Genomic DNA, 20,549 nt, shown 5'->3' with positions numbered 1-20,549 from the left:
AACAATGATTTATTTTGTTTTGATTGTGAGCATTTTCATAGATTTGTCGTACTACATTCCGTACTTTGGTTTTATTTTTTTTATTATGCGATGGTTTGAATTTGGCTATGTTGTTTGGTATCTATTTTTGTGATAGAGTTAATTTTGTCATTACAATTCAATATATAAATTTAATCACTGTTGTTAAAATTATACCAAACATTCAACATATTATCTTATCATTATATTTATCCTTGATTTATCCTTATACTATATATCCCTTATTTATCATATCCTATGTACCAAACAATTCCTTAAAGTCTTATATATTCTCGATTAAAATTTAATGTTCATGCACGCATAGGGAAATTGTGCTTCTAAAAAAAATGTAATAATAGATTACTTTAATGAGTAAGATGTGTCGTGATTTAGTGATTTCACTTTCAAGTATCTAAAATTCAGCGAAGCAAACTACTCACACTAGCCTGTCATCAAACGTACAGTAAATATAACTAATATACTTACTACACAAATAGCAGTTCAGAGCCGACAATATCCCACTCATATCTTAGATAATCATCAACAAACAACGTTGACAAGAAGTTGCGAACTACGACAGCGCCAGGACATAAGACATTGATTAGCCAGCCGCATTCTACTAGTTGCGGAATGATGCGAATGATTAGACGAGAAGCAGCAATATATCATCCAACGTCATAGAGCAGATCATTTCACCATTCACGCTCTCGCAAATGTACGACATTATCCCATTCATTTTCAGCTATAATCAGTTGAATGCTGAAATAAAACGGGCAGTTGGTGTAACTATCTCAGCAGCACCTTCCATATCTTTCTCATATACACAAACAAAGACCACACGGCAAGCCATGCAGAAATGTAAAGCAACACGATCCCAGAAGAAACGAGAGTTCCAGCCCCTACAAGACTGCAGAGATCGATAAAGAGGACAGTCAAATGCATCAGTGATCAGAGAATTATCAAACAAACAATTAGATTAAGTATAGTTTCACTATTTTCATAAAATATCATGAAATGGCATCAAATAAAAGATGAGAGTAAAACCTGCCGTCTCTGCTAGCCAAAAGTATAGTCAATGCACTCATCTGTGCAGCAGTTTTCCATTTCCCCAAGTTATTAACTGCCACGGCCTGAGAGAGCGAGACACAGAAAGAGAAGGGGAGAGAGAGTACTTTTTGTGGATCAGAAATGTCAGATCTCAATTCTAAGAGATGCATGGTTGAGATACAAACCTCGAGAAGCTTTTTGTCCTGAGAAGCAGCCCATTCTCTAACTGCAGACATGGTTATCTATAAGCAGACACTTTTGTTAGCCACCACATATATGCATGTATCAAACAAACAAAACCTAAACATGTACCATTTAAAAGCATACGCCATGCTGAGAAATCGCAAAGGAATTCTAAAAGCAACACATCTCAACTAAAGCAGTGTGATTTCCAAGTTCTAACACCAGTAGTGAAAGTGACAAGGATGTCTTAGAAGAGGAATGAGTGGTTCTACAATGCAAACGGCTGAAATATCCGAAATATCATCATCGAATCATTTCATAGAACTCCAAACACATCCACATCACACCATCCCTGACAAACTCTTTTTGCAGAAATATCAAGGGCAAAATTTTTCCAAAACAACTAATCGAGGATGTTTCTCATTGTTCTACGAGGATGCAAGGTTGGAAAGACATCTCTACGTACCATGTCAGAAAGTTATGCAATACTTATGTTGGTAAGTTCCATGTCAGACACATTCAAGAAAAAACTCAAGCAACTCTTCTTGGAAAACATATTACTGTCCAAAAAGTTAAAAGTTAAAACTAAAAGAGCATCTGTCTAGGCCTACATGAAAGATCTTATGAGGTGTACATTTGATATTTATGAATGTACACAATGTTATGCTTTTCTTGCCTCTTTGCTTGTTCTAATAAATAAATTTTCACATTATTTTTTTCATTCAATTTAAACACAACAAAATGAGTTAGTATGATCCAAACAAATAATTGCCTTACAACTATGCACAAATAGACGACCCTACCAACAAACAAGGTACATATGAAAGCAACATAATTTTTAAGTACTACAGTTTTACAACATAAAAACTACTCTACACAGTAAAAAAAATGTAGAATGATACCTTCAACATCTAAATTAGTATTATAAAAATGATTCAGTAATAAACAAGTGCACGGACTCTAACCTCTCTACCAATTATAGCAATTGCAGGTACGGTAACCAGCCATTGTGCTTGCCCAAACATACCAGTCTCATGAGGCCTGGTGCACAACAAGATCAAGGTGGCAGCAACCATAAGCTGCGTCCATTAAAGAAAAAAACACCAAATATAAGGTCCTCTAAGAAAACGTGCACAATGTTTAGCAACTCATTGAAAATCAAGCATCAGTTCATGGCACCGACTGCTATTTCTAACAGCATCAACACTAACTAAGTAAATAGTAACATAACCGTAATGCTCCAAAATTTAAATTTCTACCTAGACTGCATAAATTTATTTAAATGTTAACTAAATATTATTTATTTCATTAAGTTTAACTGTTAAACTATTAATTTTAACGATATTTCCGATAGAGTCATGATTTTTTTTTTCAGGAGATGGATTTGAGATAGATTCTAAAGAAAGATACCCGTGGCCGGTAAGATAACTTCTTAAATTTTAAAAAAATAAAATTTTATTTTCTAGAAGGATTAGGCCATACACTAGTGGACAGATGATTTCTAAATTTCTTTGTTGCTTCATCTAGCCTTACGTGAACAGTGTAGGTTTGGTGTCAGCGGGAGATTGGGTGTGAACGAAAGTTTGTGAGATCTGGTGTGAGTGGGAGATCGGGTTACGTCCATGGAGGACGTGGAGAGATGCTGTGCATGACATGAGGGCAGGCTGGCGAGGGGTCTTGAGACGGGCTGTTCGTGCATGCGGGTGCAGGTGCCATACTCACTTCCCGCTAGTAGTGGCTCGAGCTCGAGCTCGAGCTCGATCTCACGGCTCTTGAATCATTGATTCCCACACCTGAATCTTTTTGACAATGGGCTAGACATTTTAAAATACAAGCGCAGAAATTTTTACGAACAAAATATTTTATGGTGCATGATGGGTGCGTAAAGTTTCGTTTAAAAAAAATGCGAGGTTGGAAGCTGGACTGTGATTCACAAAATTTTTTAAGATTTTTAATGGATTGTGGCGAAGTTATGACTGTATTACGGGTTTCGAGTGTCAGTCTTTGGTTGAGGTGTATCTACCAACTTGACGGTATACGGGTTTTGGAAGTCGGCGTTTGGGTCGGGACGTCTCTACCAACTTGGCTAATTACGAGCTTTGGATGTCGGCCTTCCGGTCAAGGTGCTTCTGCCAACCTAGATCCATGGATAGTTTGGCCGAACTATTTTGACTGAAACGAGTTTCTGAGCAACATTTCATTAAATTAAATGAAACTTTTACGAAGGGAAATTTTAAGCAAAGTTGATCTTTTATGATGAGAGACAATGGTTTATGCTTGAGGTTAAACTTTAAAGTGATGATATTTTACGAGTTCTATTTTAGCATTTTTTGAAAATAAATGCGTACTTGAGGATTATAATATTGAAAATAAATGCGTACTTGAGGATTATTTTTATATGCAAAAAGATTGAAGGAAAAATTTTAATGGATGTCTTATTTTATTATATGATAATTGTCATCTCCGGAACAACTTGCTGAGTCTCTAAACTCACTAGTTTTCATCGATGCAGGGGAGGATGGCCGAGGTGTACTGGCTGGAGAGGATGGGCGGTTCGTGGCGGAGATCACTTATCTGAGCCATTCTATATTTCCGCATTTATGTTTTAAGTTTATGAATTTTTATTGATGAGTTGTGCTTTCAAAATTAGAGTTTCATGTTATGTTTGAATGGTCAAATGTTTAAGTTTAGGCCACTGTATTTTTTTCTTAAAGTAAAAATAAAAATTAGGTCGTTTCAACTTGGTATCAGAGTATTTAACATGTTCAAAATTTAGGCTTCTTTTAGATGGTGATAACTGAGAGTATTTAACTGCAGAATAGAACAATAGCTATGATATCATCTTAACAATTTTTGCAACAGCAGCTATCCTGAAAGAAATACATCAAGTGCGTCACTAGTTACCTTATCAGCCACTGGGTCCAAAAATGCACCAAAGGGAGTTCCCAATTTCATCTGTTCCATCAAAATTCAACAAATTTGAGTTCACAAAAATAATGAAAACACAGAGAAACCTCATCCATTTACTTCAACAAACAAGGGAAAGAAAAGACCTTTCGAGCAAGGTATCCATCAAGCCAATCTGTAATTGCAGCCACAAGGAAAATAGCAGTTGTAGCAGTTGGTCCCCACCAGCTCTCGACGTAAAAGGCTAGTAAAAGTAAAAGTACCTTCGTCAATTCTTAACTGGATATTAAATCGACATATAATACATGAAACTTCCAAGTTCAACGCTATGGAAAACATGAAGACTGGGAAAAAAATTAAATCAAGGTACGAGTAAATAAATGTATAGTTATCAGCCAAATTGCTCCTAATGCTCAATCCGTTGCACAAAAAAAAAACATTTCTGCCGGTCAAAAGTAAATAGATAGAAAAGCGCTTACTGCACACGAGAACTGGCACGGCAGCTACGCGGCCAATGGTTAAGATCGTAGGCAACGTGAGCAATTTTGACGGCTGAGATGGCGGATTATCTCGATGGTTTTGCAACGGCGACACGTCAGATTCGTAATATTGATTGCCGATCTTGCCATTGACAGTGGCATCCATTTGAGCATCGAAATGACCGTCTTGACTTCTCTTTTCCGAATCGGAGCTGAATGCGCAATATTTCTCGCCACGAAAGCCTCCGGCGAGATGGTGGCGTTCTTGGCTGCGGGAAACAATCTGGGTGATTCTACGTTGCGCAGAGTGTGTGCATCGGAATGTCCGGAACCAGAAGGCGTACGAACATTTTTGGCGGATGATTGATTCGGGAACACCAGTGCTGGCGGTGGCGGTGGCGGTAGCGACGGCGGCGGGAGAAGAGAGAGAGTTGAGGAATTTGTAGGGCTTGTGCGCGTGAATGGGAATAAAATTGGTGAGTTTGAGGGCGCCTGGCATGGTGGTGGTTGGGGGGAGTTAATTGCGCACGGGCAGCTTAATTTAGCAGAAGGCTTATGTTAGCACAGCAAGAGATGGAGAATAAACAATGCCTATAGTCATGCCCCTTTTTCTGACTCTGTGTTTGGTCCGGAAATAGGAGAAAAAGGGTAAATATTTATATCCCAATATTTTAATCCCACATATTTTAAATAAAATAAATTTACACTTTTCCATGATATATTTACGATAAAATACCAATTTTATTAATTGATAAAATACCAATTTTATTAGTTTTTGATATATCTAAATTTAAATTAATATTAAAAGTAAAAAAATATATTTTTGCCCTGTAGAAATGAAAAAAAATCATGTCCTTCCATACATCATTCAACATCACTCAAAATACTCGAGTCAAGGACCAATGGACTATATCATATATCATCTATCGTCTCGTCCATCGTTTTGTAGTCGATGCGATATAAATGCAAAGGCAGCTCCAAAATTTGCCACTCACTAGAAGCAATACGCCGTTTATAGCAATGAATACAAAACATTGAGATGTCAAGGTCTGAGTCGTACAGATTAGGAAAATGGCCAAGAAGGCAAAGGAAAACCTACCATACACAAATTAAATAAAGAAGAATCATCACATATTTAGCATGTCACTTCATTTTCCCCCTTTTTACTAGATAAGAATTGAAGCAAGAATACCATGACAAAAAAAAAAAAAAAAACCTCCTGTACCAACTTTGGGGTGACAAAATCTCGTGATCGCCACGATCTTGGTGCAGCCAATGAATGCATATACCTTCCTTCCATCTTTAGGAAAACGTCAAGTAGAACTTAAAGATTTAGGGCTATAACATCATGCATGACAGAGGTGCTTGTTTGGCAGTATCTCTTCGTTGTCTACTAATGCTATCGCTGTTCCCTTCGAATTCTTGGCGTGGAGGAACCTGAACCTGTTTTCTGTATTGGTTGTGTTTCAGGGTTGTACTTCTGGGAAGCAAGATATGTTAGAGCTGTAACAACATCGGCCATGAGAGGTCGCATGTTTGGTTGCTCCTGAACACACATTGCAGCAATGGCTAGAGCTTGATACAAGCCTCTAGCTGGGTACTGGCCTTGGAGTACAGGATCGGCCATCTGTGAGAACTTTCTACGGTCTTTAAACAAAGGTCGAGCCTGTAAAGTAGTAAGATTGCATAATGTTAGCGTTGGTGATTTTTGAGTCGCCAAAAAAGTGCAGTTTTCGTTATCACTGTGAGCTTCTTGGCACAAATACAAACACTTCGATGCACTTGTACTTGTATTTCTAAGTAGAATTGTGTAAAGACAAAGTTTAATACTTATTTGCATACATTCTGAGGACTACTGAAAGATTAACCAATTCTTTGAATCTTCATTTGTTGGAAGGAGTGCAGACACTAATTTGAAACATCCATCTTTCGGTCTTGCAGGAGTTATATAAATTATTGGTTACATTTGGTTAGGCTTTTCTCCACTCAAAAGCCTAACTAATTGATTGGCAAAACTTTCCAAGTTTTGCTCTTTTTTCCCCAAAAAATTTAAAGCATACATCCTTTAACATTTCAAATCAGCTCTTCGAAATATAATATTCAACACAATAATTTTTTCCTCGCTACTTTTTTCTACATATGATTATATTATTCATTTTCATATAATTATTAAAGCTATCTCTTTATAACCAAACATAACTTCAGCATTCCATTAAAAAGGTACCACTATACTCTATTTCAAAAACTTTAAAATCAATCAAATCGAGAACTTAACCAAATGGCACCATTATGATTCCTTCAAACAATGCATATCCATATACACACGACTATTTCCACAATTGGTGCCATCAAATGCATTCATTTTTCACACTCACGAGCCCTATAAAACTCGAATCCAGACGTAGAATCTGAATAGCCAACTTCTCCGCCACAGGTCTAATTGGCTGTAAGGCCCCAGAAATTTGCTTTACCGGGAGAATTCAATATCATCAGCACAGAGAAGTTACATGGCAAGAGTAATTTAGGTAAAGACAATCGAGGCAAAATGAGATGGAAGAGATGAGAACTTATAAAGAGAAATCAGAGACAAGAAAGTGGCAGAGATGATTTCCAGTGTTTCTGGTTACACATGGACTACCCATATAAGACGCCACATCAGCAGTGTGGAATATTTTGTAAGTAAACGAAGGTGTCAGTTAGGATTATGCTACAATTTTCCACAGAGGTAGTTGAGGAATATCCCTAGAATATAATACTTTCGTTGTTACTATGTGCATAGACTTATGGTATCAGAAGTTAAACGGGTTCTTCGAGTCTTGAATTAAAAGAACTTGAAACATTAATTTCCAATTAGAATTCCAATCTTCTATGACTCTATGATTAGAAGTACCTTTGTAATTAATGGTTGCTAACTTGGTTGTAACGTTTAAATATAAAGTATAAATTATTAGAGTAGGTCTTAAAAGAGAAATCAAATATTCAACCTGGTGGTACAAGAACATAATTTTGCTGTACATTTAGATTATGTTCAATGTTTAATACACTAAAATATCATCCCCTAAAAACTACAAGAGATGTGAAATGCAATTAAAAATTTCATCTTCTCTATCCATACCTCCGACAATGAACTAGTTAACAATGACAAATTTAGTGAATTACAAAGGAAGCACGTTATTGCGTACGTATTCTAAAATCACAGGAAATTGGGAGCACTAGGTGCTACACATGAATTTCATGGGCAAAATATGTTTCATCTGGTAAAATATCCGTTATAATAAATATAATATATAAAGCTCATATTAATGTTTCATGGATTTAAAATTATCAACTCCTGTATTGTCCAATAACTTGATCGATGACTTACAGTGAAAAAACTATCTCCTACTTAATTCTTAAGATGAGAAAAGGAAAATGGAAAAATAAATGGAATCCCAACTAGAGAAAGATCATCTGATTTAATATATATTAATTGATTATTAAAGTTTTCTTTTACGTTATAGTGTATCAACCTGTATTTTCTACTGTCTATTTACCGATACTTTCTTATGAATCTCTCATCCCCAATGCACTTTTGAAATATTAGTTATTACCAAATCCCTCAAGTCATGCTTAATAGCATCATATTAAGTTAATTTCACCCAGTGTTCTAAAATAAGGTAGGCAGACGACCACCCACCGTCTATGTGGTTTTATTTTCTTACTTAAATATCTTATTCTTCTTGTTCAACGTGTTTCTCCGATAATTTATCTATATCGGATTCAAACTAAAAAACAATGGCATTTTCCTCATCTTCCTCCGATACAAACTGATTGAAAAATATGCCGAATAATCGTTTTTTAAAAATTAAAAAAAGTCTATGTATTAAATTAGGCAGCTGGCGGCAACTAGGCTGGGCGACCGCCCAGGGCTAGGCGGTGCCTTTTAGTACACTGATTTTACCACTTCTAGTCTTCCCTCAATTTCTCTGAATCTACAATTAATATGTCATCTGTCAACTGTGACCCTAATTTTTATATCAGATATATATCAAACAATCAACCAAAACCTTAGACAAGACAACAAGAAAATATTTTATGCAAAAGAAGTAGAAGAATCTCTTACCCAAGCGACCAAATTGTGCTCGCCAGCAGCTCTTGAATTGTCAATAGCCTTTCTTCCTGTGATGATCTCTAGAAGGACAACACCAAAACTATAAACATCTGATTTCAGTGTAAGCTGCCCAGTCATGGCATATTCGGGCGCACAATATCCATAAGTTCCCATTACTCTAGTAGATACGTGGGTCTTATCACCAACAGGCCCCAATTTGGCCAAACCAAAATCAGATAGCTTGGGGTGATAGCATTCGTCAAGTAAAATGTTTGAGCACTTTAAATCTCGATATATAACAGGTGGATTTGCTTTATCATGCAAATATTCCAACCCTTTGGCTGCACCAGCAGCTATTTTCATTCTTGTATTCCAGTCGAGACGCTTTTTATCTGGTGGAAGGTCTGAGGAATATCCAAACATAAACTATTTGACCAAAACATAGATAACTTCAACATCAACATCAATTGGATTAAATAGAAACGGCAGCAAAATCAAGCAAAAAACAAATAAGATAATAACAAATGTTTTTCGATCCTTCGATACTAAAAAAAGTAAACAATCTGCAATTCAAAAAAGATTACCATGTAGATGATCTTCCAACGATCCTAATGGCATGTATTCATACACCAAAAGCCTCTGATCACCATCAGCACAATACCCGATCAAGTTTACCAAGTTCGAATGATGAAGTAGACTTAACATCAAAACTTCTACAAGAAATTCACGGTTCCCTTGCAAACCATTCCGATCAAGTTGCTTTATTGCGACAATCTGCATGAACCCAAAATAGGATTCATTTTGTGTAAAACAAAAATTTGGAAAGCTTGAGGCTGGGCTTGCAAACTACACTCAATTTAGCTTTAAAATTCAAAATTTTATCGATATATCTAAAGACTTCTCTAAACTTTTATTTTCAATAAATTCCAATCAAATTATTATCTCAAATTTTGAATCAACCATGAAAGTTCTCTCCTTTCTATTTCTTTAAACAATTCATGAACCTACTTTCTCATTCTTTTATCATTCATTTTTCTGGATCTAATAATGTATATTCATATAATATATTATTATTAATGTATCTTTTATTCAATTTTTTTTCTATCACAGTACACAACACACTTTCTCGAGTTATAATGATTTAAAATTTTGATTAACTGTTTATGTGTCTGTGTGTAAGTGAAAATATAGCACATTTCAATATTTGATGATAACATAACATTTATTAATTGATTTACTATTAAAGTCCAAATAAATTTTCTTTTGGCTTTGTTTGATTGCCAAAAAAGAACTGAAATTCTGAAAATTGATGAATGAGTAAAATGAGCACTTGCAGACTGAACAATATAAGAAATATAGTTAATAGAAAAGGATGATGTTGTGATGGAAATTGGCAGTGCAAGCTATGCCACGTATGCACTCGTAATCACGATCAAAATGGCATGAGAACATGAACAAGGCTATATGGCATAGAAAGATGAGTATTCGGGCTGAGAAGTTAAATGTATAAGTTGAGATTGAACCTGGTAGATGTGTATTCGGGGTGAGAAGTGAAAAGGTTCTTGGATTTATATGATATAAAGAGGACTGAAGCTACTCCTGAGAAAGTTAGGTGTTTAGGTCCATACAGAACATGAACCCTCCAAGGAATATTTAGGAAGTTCAAATGATGGCTGAGAAAATAGTACCCTTAGCCAGATATATTTCACGATCTTCGCATCAAAGTTTCCTTTTCTTTTGGGTACTTCAAAAGCAAGTCAATTTCAGTGGCACGAAAGGTGCAACCAAACATTCACGAAATTGAAGAAGTATTAGACTAATTGCCAGTGTAGGCCAACACAAGTTTGAGAAAATGACTATGGATATACTAGTAATTCATTGATAAAATAGTCATTTCTCTAAATGGGTTGAGACTGAGCCCTTGGCCAAAATTACCAAAAACAAGATGTTAACATTTTTATTGTTTGCCTTATCAAGGAAACTAGTTTTATATGTGAACACTTCTCTAAATGGGTTGAGCCTGAACTTTTAGCCAAAACTACCAAAAACAAGAAGTTGAAAATTTTATGGAAGAACATTGTTTGACGGTTCTAGCATCCTGTGAAAACTCATGTGAGATAATAGGAGATAGTTTCAAGGAGCCAAAATCAAGAAGACTTCTTATAACAAGTCTGAACAAGAGGTCTTCCTGAATGCTTGAGGGCTGCTAAGGAAGTGACGGACATTCGGAAGGTGGTGACATCATATCATATTTTGTACAACGTGAGATGACTACTGTTTTTAAATATAGTGTTTTCACTTGAAAATTTTAATTGAAATCCTATAAGTTGTTTTAGTCAATTCATAAACTAAAAGGTTGAGTGAAGTGCGAATAACAAATTGTGCGGTTCAAATGGCAAGAAAATAACAATTTGTGTCGTGCAAATAATTATCCCCTTCAGCTCCTATAATATTTGTGAATGATATCATCGCCAGTTAAAAAATTAAAATTTATGGAGAGGAGTGCGAGTAAAAGATTGTGGAGGCACTCCCCAGTCAACTATTCAAAAATTAATTGTTATAAAAAAAGCACTTTTTTCTTCTTTTTTCAAACCAAAAATTATTTTTTCACCTTCTTCACACATCATGAACAATATAAATTTCCAAAAGTTATGCATAAATAACATTTCAAACAATACTATCAAGCACTATGGGGTTGAGAGCAGGACCAGACAACACCTCAGCTTTCATGATTGAGAGGACAAACCTGATTAGTGCTCTCCAGTCTTCCCTTATACACTCTTCCAAATCCACCTTCACCCAACAGACAATCTGCCCTAAAGTTCTTGGTTGCATTCGCTAACTCCCGAAATGTAAATGTATGTGCAGCAATATGACCAGAACCTCCATCATTAGTAGCCTCGGCAGGATTTGATTTCTGTTTTTCTACAATGAGGACATAAAAGCTATATTCAAAGCCATCTCGAATATGAATAATCACGGAGACTAAACTTCGATCTTCTACCATTGGTTAACAAAGACTTCCAAATAGTCATAGAACATAATACATACTATTTAAGCATCACAGAAACGTCAATAAAGGGTACATTATATTGTAATAAAAAATATCATGAGAAGAACAATTATTCCGTGGAATTTCACCTTTTTAAGCTCTTCAAACTTTCTGATTAGAAAACAAAACAAGATCCAGGAAGTAAATAGCTTATAAAAAACATAAACTCCGATGCAATTAAATACTTCCTTTAACTACCAGGCGCGCCACTGGTAATCTGACTAGACCGTTTCCAGTAATATTACTCCTTTTTGTCCGTTTTTATCGTGTAGAATAGAACTTATAGAGGCAATCAAAGCAACAAAAAAAAATTGTATTGACTAACAAAGTGCAAACACTGTCTAAAACTAGTCAATGATACCCCTTTTATCTTCTTATGCAAAGTGTCACCTAGAAAAAAATACATGTAATCTTCAAAGATTTAATCTTTGCCACATACCCAAGAATTCGGATCGTTTCAAAGCATTTACAGCAAAAAAATAAGCTAGATCAGTGGAACAACACAAGGCCAATTATCCGCACACATTATGCAACCCACATATTCTCTGCTCAGTACATCAATTACACATAAAAATGCAGAACTAAAGCACCATAACCCAAATAAAAAAAACCAAATATTTGAACAGATAAAGCGAAACAAAGTCAAAGTAGTCTCAGGAAATTAAAGAATAAAACCCATAAATGAAAAATCTTTAATTCGTTTTGTGTACTTCCTAAGCACCTAAATTTGATGGGATCTGATCTTCAGACTTGATTTCCACCGGCTTCTTCCCTTTCTTCCTTGATTTTCCAGTACAGAGGAACCAACCCATTTCTTCACTCTCTTCCCACCTCTCTTTGCTACTGTCACAGGAGTGACACTTTGAAGAAAGAGAAAGGAAAGCGGAAGAGAGAGGGAGGCAAGAAAGGAGACAATTTATTACTGCATTTTGAAGATGTTAAAAATCTGTACAATTTGATAATTTACCCCAGCATTTGCTTTATATTTTGTTTTTTCCAGCGTTTGTTTTTTTATTTCCAGCATTTCACAATTATTACTGAATACGATGATTTTTTTTTATAAAGAAAATGTTCAAAAATTCAGTCAATTTTTTTTTTACATTAACTCAATTCATTAACACAAATCCAACAATAATACGTCAGAAATCAGGGAAGAAGGAGGCATATTTCACCCTCTTATCAGACAGAATCCGTGGTCAAACATAAAAGAGTTTACAATAATTTGTTTTTATTGAATATCTTCCAAAAATATGATAAAAATCAATGCATCAACCATTCTATATTTGATAACGAAAACGATTAAACATATCGACAACAACGTCAATATCACTTTTGTAAGAGCACAAAACGAAATAAAATAACGGTTATAAGAGCTACATGTATTTCAAAACTTAAATATCACAGTTTTTTATCGGTTAGAAATCCAAATTATCTTGAACGATTTCTAAATAAATAAGTCCATCTTTTAGAAAATTCCATAATAGAGATTATTGTAGGCAATCTTCATTTACTAGCTTTTATTTAATTGATTAATTAATCAGTTTAATGCCAAATGGTGTTTTAATATTTTTTGTATAATAATATAATTATTTAGCATTAATTATATTAATGTGTCTAAGTATCATTTTCAGGTAACCTTTCTTAAGTTTGGACGGCAATATTTAAGGTTTTTATTGGCCCATGTTTAGTATTCCCCTCCCATTTAAGTTTCTTGTTTATTATTAACTTTGTCCCTTCCAATTATATAATTTTTTTTTCGATTATCTCAAATATATAGCGCAGTTATTATATATAGTTGCATTTTTTCTTGGTTTTTACTAATATATATTTGTTAGCTAAGTATTTGAAAAACATTTAATTATTTTTTGGATGAAATATAGATAATATTGGAAGTTTTTATGTAAATTTATTTTTCGATCATTTTCTTAATCTGTGTAGAAAAATAAACAAACAAATATATATATTTGGAAAGGAGAGAAAATTAACACAGAGATATGGTCAAAATGTTTAATTCTTTAATTATTATTGTTTATTTCAAAACTCTCACGGTAATAAATTTTTTGAAATTTTATTTTCCGATTTAAATATGATATCATTGAAAAAGTATAAAATAAATCAATTATTCACAGTAATTATTTTTTTATATAACATAAGAGAGACGAAAAATAGAGTAGTTAATTTATGAGCTTGTCTCTTGTGAGATGATCTCGCGAATCTTTATTTGTCTGGCAAGTTAACAATGTCTATTTTTACAATAAAAAGTAATAGTTTTGAATTAAAAATTAATATTTTTTCATGAATGATCCAAACAAAATATATGTCTCACAAAATTGACTCGTGAGATTGTTTCACGCGAGTTTTATATGGCGAGAGAATATAGGATACTTGTAAACTTCTTTCTGTATATATTTTTAAAAAAATTCAAAAATGATATTTATAATGTTTTTAACAAATCATACATTAAAAAATATTCAAAAAATAATTATATTAATAATTTAAAAAATAGAGATGCACGGTTACGTAAGTGAATTTTTTAGTCCAAATTTCTGAATCTGACCAGACACTTATTATAGATTATAAAATTAATAAATGTATGTACTCTATTGTGTTCTTGTATGTATGTTTGCCTACAGTCAGGCGTTCGTTCCTCGGGAGGTCCTCCCGCAATAGATGGCAGGACTCTGCACACACACAAGTGTGTTTATATCTTTCAATACACAAAAACTCGTGTGAGACGGTTATCTGTGAGACCGATCAACCCTACTGATATTCACAATAAAAAATAATAATTTTAGCATAAAAAGTAATAATTTTTCATATATGACATAAATAAGAGATTCGTCTCACAAAATACGACTCGTGAGACCGTCTCACAAGAGACCTACTCCTTTCAATATCTTTATTATTTTCTTGTTATTCTTTATTATATAAATTTGTTTGCGTTGTTTTTCAAAATATATTAGGAAAAAAAAATACTACTACAATAAAAATTTGACTATATATTTGGAACAACAACAAAAAAAATGCAACCCATATATTTCGGATTATAGATACCGGCATAAATTACAAATTACATCTGTAAAACGCAATCAACTACTATAAATTTGAAGAGTGCCCCCAAGAAAGAATACAAAATGTTATTTTCAACATACCTGTTACATTTATCAAATAATTTATCCGAAATATTAATACCATAATGTCGAATACTCAAGCAGCTGCGGAAGATCAAACTCCGACAACTTCCCACGACTGCGGTAGAATTCCTCGACAGGTCGACTCTGCAAAGTCGGATGTTTCCAAGCCATATGTTATGCAACTGAAATTCCAAGTTCATGATTATGTACAACACACAGACGACTGAAGCTTAGTCTTGTAGGCTCTTAGCTACACTTTTAACAAAATCAGGTGAAGTTTAGGCGGATTTAAATGGAATAAAGGATAGTATTGAAGTGGTGAGAGGATAAGATACCTTTACAGTTCTTTTTTTTTCTGTCTCACCTTTTTGTTGAAAAAGAAAATGGCCGTATTTTTGTCAGCTCACTCAAAGTTCCAAAGATAGATCTTAGAGTTCGTGGAAAACCATCAAGAATAAATCCTGTCTCACCCTTAGTCTGAGTATCTTCAAGGCATTTGGAAAGCAGATCAAGAGTTATTTCATCTGAAAGCAACTTTCCTTGGTTAAAAATCGCAGCCAGCTGCACAAACGAAGAGAGTAAACAAAGAAATAGGCAAATAAGAATATGACAGAACATAATGAAGGGGGCTTCGATGTATGTAACCTAAAATAATAAGTAGAGTCGCCGCTTAGTTGGTGTAAGTTATGTATGAAGACTCTTAAGCCTAAAAACCATTAGCAATCTAAATATTGTGATAAAGTACTGCATCAAATGGGATACAGACTTTCTATGACCATTAAAGAAGCAAATATGTTTCCAGGCTAGGTTTCATAAGTGATTTCCCACACAAACACACAGGTAAAAGCAAAAAAAAAGACCAAGCAATTAAATGGGAAGCTCCGGTGATTTATCAGAGTTTGGTAATCCATTGACAACTAAATTAACACCGTTCCAGAAATATAATTCTTAGCTAACCCCCAGTAATACGCCTATGAACTCTACTTAAAAGTCTTTGTACGAAAATGCAGTATCGGTTTTTGCAAAAATAAGGACATCGTTTAATTTGAACATGTACAGGATGTCAACCACTGTTGCATAAATTGGTATTCTTAGACTTTGAAACTCAAATCTAAAAGAGTTCTCGATGCTATTTCATCTCCAAGTTATTCATGCTACATGGATCTTAGTCCTGGTTCTAGATATAGTTCATCATTCCAAGAAAAGTACAAAAAGGTTATCTGAAGCAAGTGATACCCACCAAAGAAAGCTGTTGTGGGTTGATTTGCCATACTACATGTAGCTTTCACTATTCCACGTATACTGAGGCACTAACATAAGAATTCCTGATCCTTGGGAAGATTATAGAACATGCATACAATGTGATGAAATTTTCACTCAGTTTCGAAAGAATTTCAAAAATATCTCATTCAGAAATGTAGCCATATTAGGAACAATCAAATCAGTCATTGACATAATGTTTGGATGATGCTCACACATTCATGAGACGAGGATTAGCATACATGCACTTTGGACACCAATCGGTCCAACCCACGATTGATCCTCGTGAAATGAACCCAAAGAACTTCAGGTCAAGATAAACAAAGACATCAATTTATGACATCAAGGTATATGCTTAAGTCTTGAACATTTTCCAACTTCAGGACATAATATGACAACGTCATACATCGGATTGTGGGAGAGATTTGAAGAGTCATAAAAGAAACTATATATGACTCTTCTCGCAAGTTGGTCAGTTACCTGCGAAAGACGATGATTGATGCGAATTAGTTGCTATTGGAGCCCAAAACATAAAGTGTCACTTGCATGGATAGTGGGCGTGACATGTTATATAGGCTATGAAAGGTAGTCAAGATAGTAAAATGTTCCTCTCAATAAGAAATCTCTTCAGTTGCATGCCCGACAAAATAAACCCATAAGTATGAGTGATATTTTTTTACACATAACATCATTGGTCGAGTTTTTCACATTCGAGCATGAATCGAGTTTTTCATATTTGAGTCGACTTTGTCACATCAGGTCGGGTTTTCACGTTTGGGTAGAATATGGGTTGAGTTTTTCACGTTTGGATCGAATTTTCATATTTAAATGAATGTTTTCATATTGGTTAAGTTTTACACATTTTGGGGTAGAGTTTTTGTTGAATTTTTTTATTTTGATTAATTTAAGTTTTATTTTTATGAACAAAATAATAAATTAAAATGACTTTTTTTTTTCTATTTAAAACTTAATTGACCCCAAAATCTAATCCCAATTCCTAAATCAGCGCACACATATAACCAAGAAGACAAAGCAAGAGGTTAACATAGACACAAAATCGCCACCAATATCTTTAATTACTAAAAGTTGGTTTCTTCAGTTTGGCGACCGAATCCAACCACGAAAGCGCTGAAACGGAGACATAAATAGCACGTGGGTTTTGCTTTCTTTATCTGTGTTTTTAGGAATTTTTTGTAATATTAAAAATAATCTTTTTAAATTAAAAACAACAAAAAATTAATAAAACTGGGCCCGCCTCTTTCTTTTATTTATTTATTTTGTTTCTTTTAAATATTCAAATTATCATTTTTAATTATTCTTAATAAACATTATGAAACATTAATGATAGTGATTTTATATATAATTTAGAAAAGCAAAAAATGAAATTTAAATTCTGGAGATCCACAGTCAAACATTAAAAAATAAACTTTCAAGAACACAAGTCTCCATATCACAGAAATAGCAAATGTAGAAACAATCTTATTACATCAATGAAAATTACATGTATTCTATCTATTCTATTTTATTAAAGTTGATGACATGATACTAACCACTTAGGAAGGACACCAACTTTTTCTTCCAACTTTACCCCTATATGATACTAATATTACACTTTTGTTTTTGTTTTAATTTCAACACACACTTTTAGTTTTATTTTTTTAAACAACAATTCAAATATCAATTTAGTCCTCCATAATTTGTCAAATTTCACTTTAGTCCATCGATAATGATAAAAAAGATTATATACATACGCAATCGCGTATGCAGAGTAACTAGCATGAAATATTACTAAACCGATGTACAATTTACGTTGTCTAATAGAGACAAACAGAAGCACCAACACATCCAAAATGGGTATGAACATTCACTATCCCTTAATTCCTGTAGCTATAATTTTCCAATAGTTTATGTCATCTATGTCTTTTGATCTAGTAACAAGAATAAATCGGGTTTAGGTCTTTGTATCAAAAATAAATAAAATAATTAGTTGGTAACACTATGCAATATATTGAACAAGAAGTAACCCAGACCCTGAAATTTAAAGACCAGCAGATTATTTATCAATTTCAAAAGCATAAAAAAATATTTGTTTTGATGTAGTAATTTTGTTTTTTTTTTGTATTTCAGTCATATTCCGTCGAAATATTAACGTGACACGGAAAAATGTTGTAGAATGAAATAGCTAAAAATCAAATTTCATACATTAAGACCAAAGGTCGACGAGTTAATAGATTAACATCCAAAATGAGACAAATTAGTGGGAAAAAAATCATTTTCTCGTAGATATTGTGACTAAATAAAATTTACAAGGTTTAGGTTTAGAATCTTTGAAGGAATTAATGGTATAAGACAGAAAACAATCCCCCACTTGTCGAAGACAAAATCCAAAAAGAAAAACAGAAATTGCAACAAAAATTAAGCCTCGAATATCCATGTTGTGTGAAGTTTTTTCCAGAATATTAATGAAAGAAAGTTTCTTACACACACATACACACTGAAACAAATACATTTAAATTAACACACTCCATGCATGCATATCCATTCATCAAATATAGAATCGTAAAATTAAATCCATTAACCATTTATATCAAAGTTATATGAAAAAACATTTTCAGGGTAAAGTGCTGCCTTGCCCGGCTTGGTCCGAAGGAGATAGATCCTCAACTCTCGGAGGTGACCTTGTTGAAGAAGATAAACTCATCTGCTGCAGTCGCTTCACATATTTTCTCGCCCAAACATGCTTCCCATTTATGGAATACTTTGCCTTATTCCCTCCAACGATGGGTTCTATCACTGCGGCCGAACGTGCCACCATTCGAGCATACAGCACCTGCTCGTCTTCCCCTACTTCTTGCATTATCAGATCCTCGATGAAATCGCCAAATCTCCTTTATGTTAGTTAGGCACAGTTCCAAGATTAGTTGAGAAACGTGAAGAAAAGTGGTGAAAAAAAACACGAAGAGATAAATGATATAATAATTAAATTTGTATATTGATTTAGAGAGTAGATGTTACTCACTTAGTGAAGAATTCTCGAACTTCAGCTTCTGTAATGGGATACCCTTTGGAGAATGTCAGGAAAATGGTCCTGTCATCAGGGAGAACTTTTTCTTCGAATTCACCATTAATTTCCAGTAGCAAATTCCTACTCAACAAATCTCCGAGTTCGTCACTCAGCATTTGGCGCTGCAACTCGGAATCATAACCCCCCGGAAAGCCTCCTCTGGCGAGCATGTGAACTGGAATTCCATATGCATCTACCACCGTTGGTGTGTTGTGGGCTGCAAGTGGCGGCGGCGGAGGAGGAGGAGGAGGAGGATAAAACGGGGGCACGTTGAGATGAGGATGATACATCATCAGAGGATTGTTTCTCCTTTCTGCAGCCCTGCTAGATTCTCCACCTTCATAACCGGCTGAATTTTCTAGCAAAACCCGCCGCAGAATGTCGTTAAAAGCACGCAAACAGACGGTGGTGATAATCTTACTCACACCATGCTCCACCGTGATTCGATTTTCATGAAAAAATCGCAGACTGACACGGGTGCACAAAAGCTCGGGTAAGAGATTGATCTGATCATTCCCATTCACAAACAAGTACTTATCATTCTCCACACATTTTAAACACGTAACAGTCTCATCTGCAAGTTCGTTCAACAACGCCAGAGGAAGAGACAGCATCCGTCTAATCAAGATCTTGTTCCCGCCTTCTCTTTCAAGCCACATCCAGAACGCCATAACCTTCAGCGACTCGACCGGTTCGCGGCCCAAGTTTTGGATCAACCTCGTGTACAGTTCCCGGTCAATGGAGTGAAAGAGATTGAATGCTTCGTCTGTGACTGGAGGGCATGTTTCCAAAGGGAAAAGAGATGGGTTTCTTTCTGTAAACGGATCCATTTCTCTTCGATTTTCTTGAACTCTCGCCCACTGTTACGGATATATACATATATATGAAGGGACGCCATTTGAAGGGGTGCAGCCATTGTCGGAATCGGCGTAGGGATTCTGCAATCTGTATTGAAAGTTCTTCCATTTTCAGGCGCCTGTTCAAATCCTGATAAGCATTACGTGTTACCGCTGCGCGATTTTATATACTACAAAATTTTGAAGTTTGATCCCACACGATTTTAGGGTGAATTGGAAGGAACTGTAACGATTTTGCCAATGCCAATCATTTACGAGAAATTTTAAGCATCATAGTCAACAAGTGTACTGTTAGATATTTAAAAAAACATTTGTACTTATTTAATAATAATAATAATAAATATTATATAACTTTTTTTTATATCCTAACTGAAGAGTTGGAGGCCTCGACCATTGGAGTTAGAGTCCGATCTCTAATTATATATCTTTTCATATTAATATTAATATTAATAAAGAAA

General features: G+C 34.5%; 3 protein-coding genes across 3 annotated transcripts; all 3 read right to left on the bottom strand.

Moving 5' to 3' along the window:
* Positions 1-382: 382 nt before the first annotated feature.
* LOC140989277 (CDP-diacylglycerol--glycerol-3-phosphate 3-phosphatidyltransferase 2-like) lies at positions 383-5,254 on the bottom strand. The gene is made up of 7 exons (XM_073458445.1): positions 4,635-5,254; positions 4,302-4,399; positions 4,153-4,203; positions 2,214-2,327; positions 1,251-1,307; positions 1,063-1,148; positions 383-925 (listed from the first exon to the last, which is right to left on the bottom strand). The coding sequence occupies exons 1-7, from the start codon at positions 5,131-5,133 to the stop codon at positions 805-807; spliced, it is 1,026 nt and encodes a 341-aa protein (XP_073314546.1). The 5' UTR covers positions 5,134-5,254; the 3' UTR covers positions 383-804.
* Positions 5,255-5,612: 358 nt separating this feature from the next.
* On the bottom strand, positions 5,613-12,742 carry LOC140989276 (probable serine/threonine-protein kinase PBL7). Its single transcript, XM_073458444.1, has 5 exons — positions 12,498-12,742; positions 11,471-11,649; positions 9,309-9,498; positions 8,737-9,128; positions 5,613-6,300 (listed from the first exon to the last, which is right to left on the bottom strand). The coding sequence occupies exons 1-5, from the start codon at positions 12,586-12,588 to the stop codon at positions 6,034-6,036; spliced, it is 1,119 nt and encodes a 372-aa protein (XP_073314545.1). The 5' UTR covers positions 12,589-12,742; the 3' UTR covers positions 5,613-6,033.
* A 6,039-nt stretch (positions 12,743-18,781) lies between these two features.
* LOC140990141 (uncharacterized) lies at positions 18,782-20,064 on the bottom strand. The gene is made up of 2 exons (XM_073459719.1): positions 19,190-20,064; positions 18,782-19,058 (listed from the first exon to the last, which is right to left on the bottom strand). Exons 1-2 carry the CDS (start codon positions 20,062-20,064, stop codon positions 18,782-18,784), a joined length of 1,152 nt encoding a protein of 383 aa, XP_073315820.1.
* Positions 20,065-20,549: the final 485 nt, after the last annotated feature.

This window comes from Primulina huaijiensis, chromosome 12, assembly GCF_012295235.1.
Source record: "Primulina huaijiensis isolate GDHJ02 chromosome 12, ASM1229523v2, whole genome shotgun sequence".
Classification (NCBI taxonomy): Eukaryota; Viridiplantae; Streptophyta; class Magnoliopsida; order Lamiales; family Gesneriaceae; genus Primulina; species Primulina huaijiensis.
The sequence above is the reverse complement of the archived record's forward strand: the minus strand, read 5'-3'. Positions and strand labels throughout refer to the sequence as shown.

Bases quoted from the DNA above. Each gene is read 5' to 3' on its own strand.
- LOC140989277 (XM_073458445.1), bottom strand. From the start codon at position 5,133: ATGCCAGGCGCCCTCAAACTCACCAATTTTATTCCCATTCACGCGCAC. The intron at 2,328-4,152 runs GTAACTAGTGAC...TAATGGACGCAG, and splicing joins TGGACCCAGTGGCTGATAAG to CTTATGGTTGCTGCCACCTT. The intron at 1,149-1,250 runs GTTTGTATCTCA...TCGCTCTCTCAG, and splicing joins AGGACAAAAAGCTTCTCGAG to GCCGTGGCAGTTAATAACTT.
- LOC140989276 (XM_073458444.1), bottom strand. From the start codon at position 12,588: ATGGGTTGGTTCCTCTGTACTGGAAAATCAAGGAAGAAAGGGAAGAAG. The intron at 11,650-12,497 runs GTGCTTAGGAAG...TCCTCATTGTAG, and splicing joins TCAGATCCCATCAAATTTAG to AAAAACAGAAATCAAATCCT. The intron at 9,499-11,470 runs GTTTGTCCTCTC...GGGTTCATGCAG, and splicing joins GACTGGAGAGCACTAATCAG to ATTGTCGCAATAAAGCAACT.
- LOC140990141 (XM_073459719.1), bottom strand. From the start codon at position 20,064: ATGGATCCGTTTACAGAAAGAAACCCATCTCTTTTCCCTTTGGAAACA. The intron at 19,059-19,189 runs GTGAGTAACATC...ACTAACATAAAG, and splicing joins GTTCGAGAATTCTTCACTAA to GAGATTTGGCGATTTCATCG.